Source organism: Phyllosticta citriasiana (genome assembly GCF_038021145.1).
Source record: "Phyllosticta citriasiana strain CBS 120426 chromosome Unknown IWZ02scaffold_15, whole genome shotgun sequence".
NCBI classification, from domain to species: Eukaryota; Fungi; Ascomycota; class Dothideomycetes; order Botryosphaeriales; family Phyllostictaceae; genus Phyllosticta; species Phyllosticta citriasiana.
In genome coordinates this window covers 538,039-549,786 of record NW_027117292.1, presented here as the reverse complement: position 1 = coordinate 549,786, position 11,748 = coordinate 538,039, and the positions used below count along the sequence as shown (strand labels likewise).

The following is an 11,748-nucleotide window of genomic DNA, read 5'->3' as shown; positions in this document are numbered from 1 at the left end:
ACTTTACGAGGTATTGCAAGCAGAAAGCATACGTAAGTGGACCTTCAATTTCTCAATTCTTCTCCACCTGGTAATAGTAATGACGCTTGCAAAGCAGGAGCATGCAGATTCAACCAGACCGCCGTGCAAACCTGACGACAAAACAATCTCGCTATTCAGCCTCTTCTTCCTCCCCCCCCTCACAGTATATACAAACGACTCCAACAAACCACACATTTTACAACTTGCTCGCCGCCTTCCCCTTTACCCCCGTAACCCTCACAACAGCCCTACCATTACTCAAGACCACCTTGCCGCCCTCGACCTTTGTAACAAACCTAACCTCATCCCAGCCGCGCGGTTCGCCCTCGGCCTGGCCCGTCCGCCAAAACTCGCTGACGAGCGTGTCGCCCGGCCGCACGGGGCTGGCGAAGCGCGCCTGGAACAACTTGAGGTTTGCCGGGTCCGAACCGCACAGCGTCGCCAGCAGCCCGTGGGCCGTCGTGTTCCACGAGTACAGTCCGTGCATGATGGTGCCGCCGAAGCCCATGGCTTTGCCCGGCTCGGGCGTTGCGTGGAGGGGGTTGTAGTCGCCGTTGAGGCTGGGGGTGTGACAGGATTAGTTTAGAGTATGTGGGTTGGGTGGCAAGGAGAAGGGGGAGGAGGTGGAGAGTTACGGCGTACCGGTACAGGTGGGCGGTTTCCGGGCCGGTCTTTTGTACGAAGGTTGCGTCGGGCGAGCGGTTGGAGGGGGGTGGGTAGTTTACTGCCTTGGGACCTGCTCGACACGCGTCAGTAAAGGCTGTTGCTGAGTTCGTTCTGCCGGCGCTTTTTCCAGGCTTTGCCTCTCTCTCGTGGCTCATTTTCCTCATGATTTTCCACATCATTGCTCCAATCCCAAGATTCCAAACCAGGAGAAAAAATTGAAGATGATTGAAAACTCACCCTTTGGTCCACCCCAACCTCCCTGGCCAACATAAAACCCGCTCCCAACAACGCGGCTGTAAACCTGTCCCGAGCTCTTCTCCACCAGCAGCGTCTCCGTCTCGACCACGGTGCCCGTCTTGCCCTTGTCGTAGACGCCCAGCACCTTCTGGCGAATCTCAAAGGTGCGGCCGGCGCTGGTGACGGGCAAGGGCTTGAGCACCTCGATGCGGCGCTCGCCGTCGACGGCGCGTTTGGCGTCGAAGGCCGGGATGCCGGGGATCGGGGGCCCGCCGCCGGTGCGCGCGTAAAAGTCGACAACCTCTTGGTCGGTGTGCTTGAAGGGCAGGATCAGGGGGTACGTCGGGAACGCGGCGAAGTCGGGGTGCAGTTCCTGTAGGCGTTAGCTGCGGGTTGAGGATTGATGGTCTGCTGGAGGGATATATGGAAGGGTAGGCTCACGTAGAGAAAGTGCAGCTCGTCGACTGTGCAGCCGATGCTGTTGGCGAAGAGCAGCAGGTCCCGCTTCAACCAGCTGACCTCGATGGGCGGGTACTCGAAGCCTACGCCCGGACCTTGGTTTTGGTTGCTCATTTTGGCCCTTTTCTTTCTCTTTCTTGGTCTTTGACGGATTGAGTTATTTTGGATGCTTTCTATTTGCCCTGGGCTTGCTGAGACAGCGCTGGTCCACACCGCAGCGAGAAGCGATCAAAAGTCAAGAACGGGGAGGTAGCTGTCGGCGACAGAAGTCGGGATGACGATGCTCTCGGCGTTCTTGGGGCCGTGTCAAGGTTCAATCCGATGTGGGAGCAGTCGTGCGAATGCAAGAACAAGTAAACAGACCGAAAAGGCCAAGGCAGAGCGTGCGAGGAAGAGCAAGCAGAAATAGGCGATGCTGTGAGGTAGAAGCATCCGCCCGTCGGCGGGGAAGCTGGGGGGGGGGGGTTGGGGTTATGCAGTTCCCCGTGCACCGGACTGGCCAACGCGGTCTCGCTTGCACAGCCGATACCGAGGCTTTCTCCAGGGTCCGAGGGGTTGAGGGGCACTCCCGCTGTTCTGTCGACTAATCCAGCTTCCTCTATGGCGAGTGCAACGCATTTTGCACGTAGGAGTTGTCGAAAGTTTTTGGGAGAAGTCGTTGCTTGTCGCGTTTACTTACGTGTGCCACGTCTAACCTGATTGGAAGCTTTGCTTGCGACCACGTGTATACATGGATAGCATCCAGGAAAGGTCGAGCGAGGGTGAAAAAATGGACACGATTTCGAAGCACTTCCCTTGCCTGTGCCGTTGCTTCGAGATTTGAATAATCCTCGGGCGTGATTCCATCTCTCCGCCCTGCCCATGAGGCTAGATGTGTCATTCTCGACTGCGACGTTATTTCTTCCAGCACATTTTGAGCATGTGCAGTACAAGAAATCCACCCTTTTCTTTTTGTTGGATAGGTACACCCGGACCATTCCATCCCAGCCTAGCCCATCCGACACCTCTGTGCGTTACTGGCCACAAACAAATTGTTTCACAACCTATGTACAGAACATGGCTCTTCCATTCCATCCTTTGCCTCCGCCCACCCACCGCCGCGACCACCATATCCATTACACCTCGTCACGTGTCTTTGGTTTAATGGGGGGGAAACGTTTCGATTCCTCGCTGTTTGTTGTTCGTCATTGGTTTGGATGGTTCCCAGAACCCAATCGCGCGCAGAAACACTGAAAACGAAAAAACCGAACAAGGAAAAAATTGACGTGGAGAAAATGGGGCAAAAAGGGGGGCGCTGAATTTGGATTGGATTGAGCGAGACCGCGACGAGAAAAACATGCTATGATGCTCCGTCCCATGCAAGTTTGATGGAGGAAAAAGGGTAAGTAAGAACTTAAGGAAATAGGGGGACAAGTGCAGACGAACAACTCCAGCGCGGAACTGTTGAAAGTCGAGGGGCTATTGGCTTCACGCCAAAAGGGCTTCGCCGTCGCAAGCACCAAGCCTCTCGAAGCGCGTGCCTTTTTCGTGAGCAGGCAGCGACCCTGGTGTTGTTCGCAATCTTCCACCGAACCCGGTGATTTGATTGCCTGATAAGACGGGCGCCAGGGTATCGCGAGAATAGCAGAAACCGCCCATCAAGCATTGTTTGCTTTGTCATTTCATAGAGACCAACCAGTAACCGAAACCATTGGAATCAACTTTTGACCCAAAAACCCGAACGAAGCCGAACTGTCCGAACAGCGACGAAAGGCAACAAGATTGCCCTCAAAGTGAAAAGCGACTCTCATGAATCCTCTCGACCCAAGCATACTTGCCCCGGTCTACCAAGGCCAAATTCGAAGCCCGGGTTCCTCATGGTGCCGTCTCCTGTCAAACTTCAAACCCGGCACCGTTGGAATTGTTGAAGATAGTCTCATCTGTCTCTGGATGCCCGCCAGACTCGATGCCAGTCATTCTGTCGCCACGTGCCTGCTTTGGCGACTGTGCCCAAGGCTCTGGGACCTTGACATCCTCGTCCATGGGATCCATGCCACCAAAGTGCTCTTCCATGTGACTGTCATCAACAAAGGTGAAGCCCTTGAAGTTGGCCTGCACTGTAGGCGAGAGAGGCGTCGAGGCGGGGTTCATGCCCGCGGCAAGAGCGGCCGCACGTGCGTTGAGAGAAGTTGCTTGGTTCAGAGCGTTGGTGAATTCGGGATCAAAGTTGGACGTGTCCAGTTCAGACTTCAATTTGGGTTTGAAGGGCGGGACCAGGTTCTTCTTGGATAAGGCCTCCCAATCAATGTCGGCGAAAAAAGGGTGGGCCTTGAGCTCCTCGGCGTCTCGATTCGCACCCAGCCTGTGCTTCGGGTTGCGGTTGAGGAGGCCTTTGACAAAGTTGCGACCTTCGGTGCTGAGTGCATCGCGAGGGAAGCGGACCTTGCCGAATGCGATGTTTTTGTACATTTGCTGCGTGTCTTCGGCGTAGAAGGGGCTCCATCCGCAGCACATTTCAAAGACCAATACACCGAGGGACCAAAAGTCGACCATCTTGGTATATCCATGCTCGTCGAGAAGTACTTCGGGAGCGAGGTATTCCGTGGTGCCGCAAAACGTGTTAGTTGTGGAGTCCTCGGTCAGATTGGCCTTGGAGAGACCAAAGTCGCAGAGGGCAATGTGACCATTGGCGTCCAGGAGAATGTTTTCCGGCTTTAGGTCTCTGTAGACAATGTCGTGTTCGTGAAGATGCTGCAGAGCCAGAATAAGCTCAGCAATGTAGAACTTGGCCCGAGCCTCGTTGAAGCGTCCTTCCTTTTGCAAGTGCCAAAACAGCTCTCCTCCAGACATGTAGTCGGTCACCAGGTACAGATCCGTTGGCGTTTGAAAGGAAAATTTGAGCCCAACGATGAAGGGCGAGTCGGCCATGGCAGTTCGCACCAATATGTTGCGCTCTCCCAGGGTGTGTGCAACCTCCTTCTTCTGCACAATAACCTTTTTCGAGAGCACTTTCATGGCGTAGATGCGACCCGTATCTTTCTTGCGCACCTGGAATACTTGTCCGAATGTGCCCTTGCCGATGAGTTTCAGAATCTGGAAGTCTTCGGGTCCAAATTGCTTCTTCTCCGCCCTTTGGAATTTCAGACGCAGGCGAATCTCCCCAGTGACGAGATCTTGCTCGCCTTCTCTTGGCTCGAGGTGAAACCATGTGTCTAGGCCTTTTTCGTGTTCCACCAGAGCGGGACAAAATCTGACGCGTCCCAGGAACGCTTCCTGGTTGGACTTGTCATACACCGAAACATCTATCTCGGCGTGATCACCCACGACATCACTTAGGCGGGCATCAGCCAAGCGCATCGACAAGCAGGGCAGATGACTTACAAGGTCGCCTCGTGGTCCCACTTGGGGTTAGTAGTCTCATCCATGTGTCTCTCCCGTGAGTCGAATCCGTGGCTGGAACTCTGCCGGCTCCGCATGGGAATCGCCATGGGCCTTCCAGAGTCGCTGTCGGTACGCATCATGGCCATGGATCCCCTTGGTGGTTCTTCCTCCTTCTTTGGTCCCGCGGAAATATCCTCTGCCCATTGAAACTGACACACAACATACGGATCCACGCTCGGCTTGAGCCCGCGGCCCTCGACGATGGAGACTTGAAGTTTTCCCTTGAGCGCAGCGCAGTTGCCGGTACCCGCCCCGTTGGAAGTGCTACTTCGCGTGGATTGCGAGGGGTTGGAAACGACGGGCTGCTTTGCTTCTTGAGATTGAGTCCGTGGGGTTTGCGGCGGTGTGTTCTGAGTAGGAGCCGCACTTTCAGTTAGCGTCCTGCTGTCCTCGTTTTGTGCTGATGCCGAAGGGCGCCGCGAATCAGAGGGGGTAGCAACGGCAGGGCTAGACTGGGAGTTTGGCGTGGTTTTAGTGACTGGATTCGCAGGGTTCGCAATGTGTGCAGCGGGGACGGAGGAGTTCGTGAGAATGCTGAAGAGTGGGCTGGAGGGCGTGATGGTGTGCCTGCGAGCAGCGGGGATGGAAGTGCTTTCATCTTTACCGTTCGCGGAACGCGAGCGGGGAGGTGTGATTGTTGTGGTTGTTGTAATTGTTGGTGCGGGCCGATCTTGAGCGCTTCCTTCGTCCTTGCTCGCTCTGTGCAGGGAGGATGAAGATGAGATTGGAGGAGTTGGCAAAGAAAAGGATGGAGTGTCCTGAGGCGCCGCAGCGCGGGAAGCGGGGATGCCCATCTGCTCGTGCGGGAGCAGTGGTGGGCTGTGCTCGCTGCTGCTGTTGCTGCTGTTGCTGCTGCCGCCGCCAGACCTGCTGGGCGAGCTAGGAGCGGTCGGCAGAGCGTTGGTGCCTACCTTTGAACCCGCAGTCTGCAGCGCTCGGCCAACTCCATCGGTGTGTGCTGTGTTGGTGCTGGAGGTGTTTTTGGGTGGTGGGGTAGAGGGCTCAGGAAGCGACGGTCGGGTACGGAAAGCCAAAGGAATCGACGGGATAGAAGAACGAACCTGGCCAAAGTAGCTGAGTATGCCTGGCTGTCGCTTGTCTGTCGGATCGGGGCGAGGTGTTGCGGCGCCCGGGGGCGTGGAGCTGTTGGAGCCGATGTGGTCGTGCTCGTCATCGCCGACGCGGCTGGGAGCGGCAACGTGGTCAGCGGACGGCATGGTGGGAGGAGTGGAGGAGGGGAGTTTAGGAGCAGGAGAGGGGTGGTGTTGGAGAGAGAAGATGGAGAAGTGGAGTTGATGATGAAATGCGAGAGAAGGCTATTATTCTATTTCAAGAAAAATTGGGCGAATCGCAAAATCGAACCACTGGTCCCCTTGCTAAGCGAAAAGAAATGGCGTTGATCCATCCGAACTAGGCTGGAGGGACTCAACGGCGGCGGCGGCGGACTCGACGCAGCCTCGAACTTTTGACCGCATGGCGGCGGCCAGAAGTGCGAGGGTGCGAGCGAGCGAGCGACAACGGGGAAGCAGAGGGTGGTGCCGCAGCGCAGAAGGAGCGTAGTAGCCGCGGGCAACGGAGGCGGCGCGCTTCACACTTACCTCTGACTGATGGCCTGCCGCAGCAGATCGGTCGCGCTATGCGGGTTCAGTCCGGTGGTGTCGTGGTGGGATGTCGTCGTCATGTTCCTGGCAAGCCTCGGGGTCTTTGAGAAGGACGAGGGCGAGACTGAGGAGAGAGTGGGCAGAGCGCTGGCACTCTTAGAGGGCGAGGACAACTCGGGCCGTCGGGGAGGATGTTGTGGTGTTGATAATGATGATGATGATGACGATGATGACGGTAATGGGTGTGGTAGTGTTGGTGGTGGTGGTGGTGGTGGTTGTGGAGTTGATGCAGACGGACGAGGAATTACGGCGGGCGCAGGTTGGATGCTCTCGCGGGCATTTGGAGGGGTTGAATTCAGTATCGATGGCTTCGTCATTTTCGGTCCTAGCTCGACCCGTCCGTCGCAGGGGGAGGTCAGGTCCGAAAGACTGTGGACCGAGCGGGAGGTGATTGGGCCGGCCAAGGTGAGGGTGGGTCGAGGTGAAGGGGGTAAGTGAAGAGAGAAGAGTGGTGAGAACAGCAAATCCCCTAGGAGTGTAGAAACCGCCCCACCGCGTTTCTTCAATAATTCACCGCTCGTTTAGAGGCGAACCATGGGCACCAGGCCTTGCGCCAGCGAAAACAGCAGCGCGCCACCCGGTGCGGCCCAAAAGCGCCAAAGCCGCTGACGGGGAGCATTCAAGCGGTATAATGTCAGGGCACACGATTAGCTGCATGAACTCTTCAGCTATCGAGCTACAGTGTCAAATGGACGCCTTGTGCGACCACGGTCGACACATGTAGTGTACGCTCCAACTCCTGCTGCTGCTCTGCTCTGCTCGCCTGATGGGAAGCACAAGCGGAGAAGCAAAGACACGCCCAGCCTTGCCAGCTCAGTAGGGTGAGGCCAGGGATGACCTGGAGCCATGTCTGTCTCGCCGTTTAAACAGGTGGCTGGAAATAGCTCTTCGGAAAACCAAAAAAGCAAGCGGCGGCAGTGTCATCGTCCAAGACACATGTATGATTGCGTCAAGACCATGTGGAAAAGCAACGCAAGCAATTGAAGCAAGCAAGCAAGCAAGCAAGCAAGCGACAGTAAGGCGCCGGTCAGTCCATCAGTCGGGGTCGGGGTCGGGGTCAGGCGGCTGGGGATATACATGTCTACGGCCGGATGGCCATGTTGGTTTGAAATACATACATACAGTATGAATCCTGCTTGTTGTCTGCAGGCCGATAAGACGGCAAAGGAAAGGAACGGAACCTTCCTTCAGTTCCAACTATGACGCGATGCTGCGACCTAACGGGATCCATCCAGCCAATATGCGGCCCGCCAGTCAGGTAAAGCCAAGCGATCAGCGTCAGCGGCACTCGACGGCTTCCATCTAGTCCATCAGTCCAGTCGTTTCGGCACCGGAGATGGTGGAGATAAGATCAGGCTCGATCTTATCAGATTAGATTAGATCGCTCAGCTAACTCCACGCCCGTCTGTCCGCCCATCAATCATCGCCCTCGCGCAAACACCTGCCCTGCTGCGACCTACTGACGCGCTTGCTCACCTCCGTGCACCACACACACCATGCCTCCCCGACGCTCGCGCGCTGCCGCCCAACACGCCCGTACGCCCCACCAACTCCCGCCGCCCACCCTTTTTTTTTTTTTTTTTTTTTCCGCTTTCTAATTATCCCTCCCATGGCAGGTACACCCACTCCGCTCGTCAACGATTCCGACCTCGACCCTGCAGACGCTCCCGAATCCACTCAAGACACGCCCCAGCCAACCGATGCAGACCCGGACGCGCCCACCCCCGTCCAGGAACCAGACGACGATGAAGATGCCGAACCAGAGGTAGAGCCAGATCCATCCGAGCGCTCTTCGCCCGTCGTCCAGCAATTCCCGCGCAAACGTCGCCTCGGACGCCCGCCCAAGAATCGCCCGTCCGACTGGGACAACGCCGACTCCAACAATGACAACGAATCGCAAAGAGGCACTCCGGCCAAGCGCCGTCGCGGTCGTCCTTCGACTGGCGGCTTCAGAGGCAGGCCGCGCGGAGGCCCGTCGCACGTCACACGCGTCCCAATTGACAAGGAAGGAAACATGATGGATGTTGTTGATGACGAGGTCGCCTTGCCAGAAGATCCCGAAGGCGAGCAAAAGGTGGACAAGATGGGCAACCTCAAGGGCGGTAGGGACTACAGGGTGCGCGTCTTCACCATCAGTGGCCGCGGCGACCGCCTGTACATGCTGTCCACAGAGCCTGCCAGGTGCTGTGGCTTCAGGGACAGCTACCTGTTCTTCACAAAGCACATGCAGCTCTACAAGATCATCGTGACCGACGAGGAAAAGCGTGATCTGATAGACCGCGAAATCATCCCTCACTCCTACAAGGGACGCGCTATTGGTGTCGTCACCGCCAGGTCCGTCTTTCGCGAGTTTGGTGCTCGGATCATCATTGGCGGCAAGAAGATCATCGACGACTACTATGTCCAGGCAGCTCGCGCCAGGGGTGACATTGAAGGCGAGCTTGCGGATCCCAATGACCGTCTGCCTCCCCCTGGCGAGCCCTACAACAAGAACCAATATGTCGCATGGCACGGTGCTAGCGCCGTCTACCACACTGGTGGTCCCAGCGTACCTCTGCAGAATGGCAAGGCCAACCAAGGCAAGCGGAGAATAAACATCACATCAGCGAATTGGCAGTTTGAACATGCGCGTTCTGCCAGGCAAGTGTCCCAGTATCCATGCTTGCTGTGTGCTTGCTGTGTGCGCGCGCGCGCGCTAACTCTGTGCAGTCGCTTCAATAGCATTCTAGTAGAAGCTCGACGACTCAACCTCGCTGGCGCCTACGACCCTCACACGAACCAATTGCACTTCCCCAAAATCATGCAGCCGACACATGCCCGCTGGGAGCAACTACTGGTCGAAAATGGGGAAGCTGTCCAAGAAGACGTCTCAAATCAAACCAACGGCGTGAATGGAATCAACGGCACGAATCACGTGCAGAAAGCTTTGGGTTCAACCTTTGGCAAGATTCCTCCTGTAGTGTCCCGCAATTTCTTGGTTGTCGACACACACTTCCAATCAGCGCCCATGACTGGCTTGGGGGTGCCTGGTCCGGACGGTGACTTTCGCGACGTTGGCATCAACGGCTTGCCCGAGCCATCTGAAGACATCCTGGAAGAATTGCCAGAAGAGTGTCGCAATGCGCTGCAAGAGGCTAAGGAGAAAGAGCATGAGTGGAAGAGCAGTTGGAGTACGGAAGCCGTCGACGGTTGCAGGAACCAGCTCAAGATTGGTTTCCTAGGCGTGCCCGTTTGAGCTCCAAGTGCGAACTTTACCAAGGCTTCATGGATGGCGTTTGGGCGACGGTGATTCGTTACGACTGATCTGATATCCCCCCCGAACCTGTATACTAAGCATGTGCCAATTCCCGGCATGGCAGCGTCGGAGTCTTCACGTTGATAGAGGCTAAACAAAAGCCCATGCTTGACCTCATTTCCTTTGCCTATCTGGTCCATCTCCTACCCTTCCTTGCCTTTGAGATTGCGCCTGTCCGAGAATGTACACGCAAGACGAAAATACAAACCACTCGCTCGTGGTTGCGCAATGCATGGCAGCACCTTGGCCCAGACTTGGCATTCTCCAAACAGCATGCTTGCGGCGTCATGGAGAACAAAAACGTCCACAATGGCTTTTTTTTTCTTTGATCCCGCCTCTGTTCATGTTCGTCCTTGTCTCGTCGCCTCTCTAGGTCTTTTCTTTTCCCGTACATATTCCCTCAGACAGGATCAAGTCTGCATCAGCATCACAGTCTTGCAGACAGCGACAATGTCTAGCACCAACAGTTTTGTGTGTCCGACTCCGTTTGTTCCGGACACCGACTACCTTAGTAGCAGAGGCTGTAGGTCTGATCTTGGGAACTGGACTGGTCGGTACTGACTTGGACAGACATCGCAGGCCGATTTTGCGGCCTTAATCCATCGGGATCGGGCCAGAAATGTTGTCTACCATGTCCTATCCAAGATTGGGTGTACAGTGATGGTAAGCCGACATTCAGAGACAAGTGACCAGCTTCTGACTGTCTAGATTTCCTCTCCCATCTTCAGACGGCCAACTGGCTTGGAGTTGCCTCGTTCTCCCTTATTTGCTTTCTTTTAATATCTTACCTGGTCTTGCCATCAAACAAGAGCGGCCGGCACTATCTCACAATCGGCACTGCCATTGCCGTCATGTTCCAGACGGTACGTCGTTTCAAAGTGTCTGAGAAGCTCTGCTGAATTGCTCCAGCTTGGTCTCTTTATACCACTTGGCACGAAGCCAGACCTATGCTACGACAACATTACGCCGAACTGGCAGGCAACCGATAATTCTTGCGCGTGGTCTGGAGCACTGCTCTCTCTCGGTTCGGTCGGAGTCGCATACTGGGGTGAGTTGTGGACAAAGACAAGCTCTCGCCACATTTCTAACCGCCACAGTCATGCTGCGCGCCATTTGGCTCAACATCCGCGTCTGCTGGGACAAAGACCCGGGAAAATGGTTCATGATTTTCGGCATCGCCAGCGGTATTGCTTTGCCCGTATTGTTCACGGCACTTTCGGTTTCCATCACGGGCGTGGCCTACCGCGTGGGCATGACTTGCTTGCCCAATCACGATCATGCCATGGAGACTCTTTGGGTGTGGCAAATCATCTTTTCGGTCGCATCACTGGTGATCCAGCTCGGCACTACCGTGTACTGCGTCTATATCTATGTGCGCGTTCTGATGCAATCGCGGGGGCAGAGCTTCAACTCGAATTCGTACGGCCAGAGTTCTCAGAAGCCGCAGACGGCGTGGCGGCGGCTCAGGCAGCTTCTACTTCTTCAATGGCGGACCATCACGCTGACTCTCATTGTCACCATTGAGACGCTATACTTTGTCCTCATTTTTTGGGCACAGGACAGGCGGTTTGGTGAGGTCAATACAGCCGTCACGACGGCTAGCACTGTCCGCACTTGGAGTGCGTGTCTGGTCCTGTCCCAGGGGAACAAGAATGACTGCATTCACTACACCAATAAGATTCGGCTACCCGAATCGTCGGTGTTGGGGTCGCTGATATTGCTCGGGGTAAGTAATATTGGCTCTCTGAATCCGCCATACTGACATTTGTAGCTCATTGGAATGCAACACTTCATTCTCCTAGCTCAGCCGCGTCTCTTCCGCGGGTGGTTGGATCTGATCAAGACGCACAGCTTTCGTCGCCGCGGGTCAGATGTGCCCTTGACATCATTGCTTCCGTCAAACGCTCAAAACCAGCGCGATAGTGCTACTTCAGCGCCACGCAGTCCGACGCCTAATAATGGCGGCATGGGCGGCAATGGCGGAAAAGA

The 11,748-nt window shown here is 55.8% G+C and overlaps 5 protein-coding genes across 5 annotated transcripts; 3 read left to right on the top strand and 2 right to left on the bottom strand.

Annotated features, from left to right (window-relative positions):
- Nucleotides 1-29: 29 nt before the first annotated feature.
- Nucleotides 30-1,939, bottom strand: IWZ02DRAFT_461960 (HotDog domain-containing protein). The gene is made up of 4 exons (XM_066768251.1): nt 1,366-1,939; nt 925-1,297; nt 664-757; nt 30-581 (listed from the first exon to the last, which is right to left on the bottom strand). The coding sequence occupies exons 1-4, from the start codon at nt 1,495-1,497 to the stop codon at nt 218-220; spliced, it is 963 nt and encodes a 320-aa protein (XP_066619052.1). The 5' UTR covers nt 1,498-1,939; the 3' UTR covers nt 30-217.
- A 1,316-nt stretch (nt 1,940-3,255) lies between these two features.
- IWZ02DRAFT_471854 (kinase-like domain-containing protein) lies at nt 3,256-6,020 on the bottom strand (the record flags this gene model as incomplete). Its single annotated transcript, XM_066768908.1, has 3 exons — nt 3,256-4,693; nt 4,744-5,370; nt 5,848-6,020. 3 exons carry the CDS (start codon nt 6,018-6,020, stop codon nt 3,256-3,258), a joined length of 2,238 nt encoding a protein of 745 aa, XP_066619051.1.
- Nucleotides 6,021-6,144: 124 nt separating this feature from the next.
- On the top strand, nt 6,145-6,976 carry IWZ02DRAFT_89010 (uncharacterized protein). Its single transcript, XM_066771377.1, has one exon. The coding sequence runs from the start codon at nt 6,411-6,413 to the stop codon at nt 6,900-6,902; it is 492 nt and encodes a 163-aa protein (XP_066619050.1). The 5' UTR covers nt 6,145-6,410; the 3' UTR covers nt 6,903-6,976.
- Nucleotides 6,977-7,898: 922 nt separating this feature from the next.
- IWZ02DRAFT_88963 (nuclear localization protein-like protein NPL6) lies at nt 7,899-9,843 on the top strand. The gene is made up of 3 exons (XM_066771376.1): nt 7,899-8,000; nt 8,081-9,104; nt 9,174-9,843. The coding sequence occupies exons 1-3, from the start codon at nt 7,961-7,963 to the stop codon at nt 9,697-9,699; spliced, it is 1,590 nt and encodes a 529-aa protein (XP_066619049.1). The 5' UTR covers nt 7,899-7,960; the 3' UTR covers nt 9,700-9,843.
- Nucleotides 9,844-10,209: 366 nt separating this feature from the next.
- IWZ02DRAFT_384727 (uncharacterized protein) lies at nt 10,210-11,521 on the top strand (the record flags this gene model as incomplete). Its single annotated transcript, XM_066765355.1, has 5 exons — nt 10,210-10,282; nt 10,330-10,422; nt 10,468-10,612; nt 10,650-10,807; nt 10,857-11,521. The coding sequence occupies 5 exons, from the start codon at nt 10,210-10,212 to the stop codon at nt 11,519-11,521; spliced, it is 1,134 nt and encodes a 377-aa protein (XP_066619048.1).
- Nucleotides 11,522-11,748: the final 227 nt, after the last annotated feature.

What these genes read in the sequence shown, in the direction of transcription:
- IWZ02DRAFT_461960 (XM_066768251.1), bottom strand. Translation starts at nt 1,497, where the DNA reads ATGAGCAACCAAAACCAAGGTCCGGGCGTAGGCTTCGAGTACCCGCCC. An exon ending in ACGAGCTGCACTTTCTCTAC is followed by an intron (nt 1,298 to 1,365) that starts GTGAGCCTACCC and finishes TAACGCCTACAG; the next exon opens with GAACTGCACCCCGACTTCGC. An exon ending in GAAACCGCCCACCTGTACCG is followed by an intron (nt 582 to 663) that starts GTACGCCGTAAC and finishes TCACACCCCCAG; the next exon opens with CCTCAACGGCGACTACAACC.
- IWZ02DRAFT_89010 (XM_066771377.1), top strand. Translation starts at nt 6,411, where the DNA reads ATGGCCTGCCGCAGCAGATCGGTCGCGCTATGCGGGTTCAGTCCGGTG.
- IWZ02DRAFT_88963 (XM_066771376.1), top strand. Translation starts at nt 7,961, where the DNA reads ATGCCTCCCCGACGCTCGCGCGCTGCCGCCCAACACGCCC. An exon ending in CGCTGCCGCCCAACACGCCC is followed by an intron (nt 8,001 to 8,080) that starts GTACGCCCCACC and finishes CTCCCATGGCAG; the next exon opens with GTACACCCACTCCGCTCGTC. An exon ending in GAACATGCGCGTTCTGCCAG is followed by an intron (nt 9,105 to 9,173) that starts GCAAGTGTCCCA and finishes AACTCTGTGCAG; the next exon opens with TCGCTTCAATAGCATTCTAG.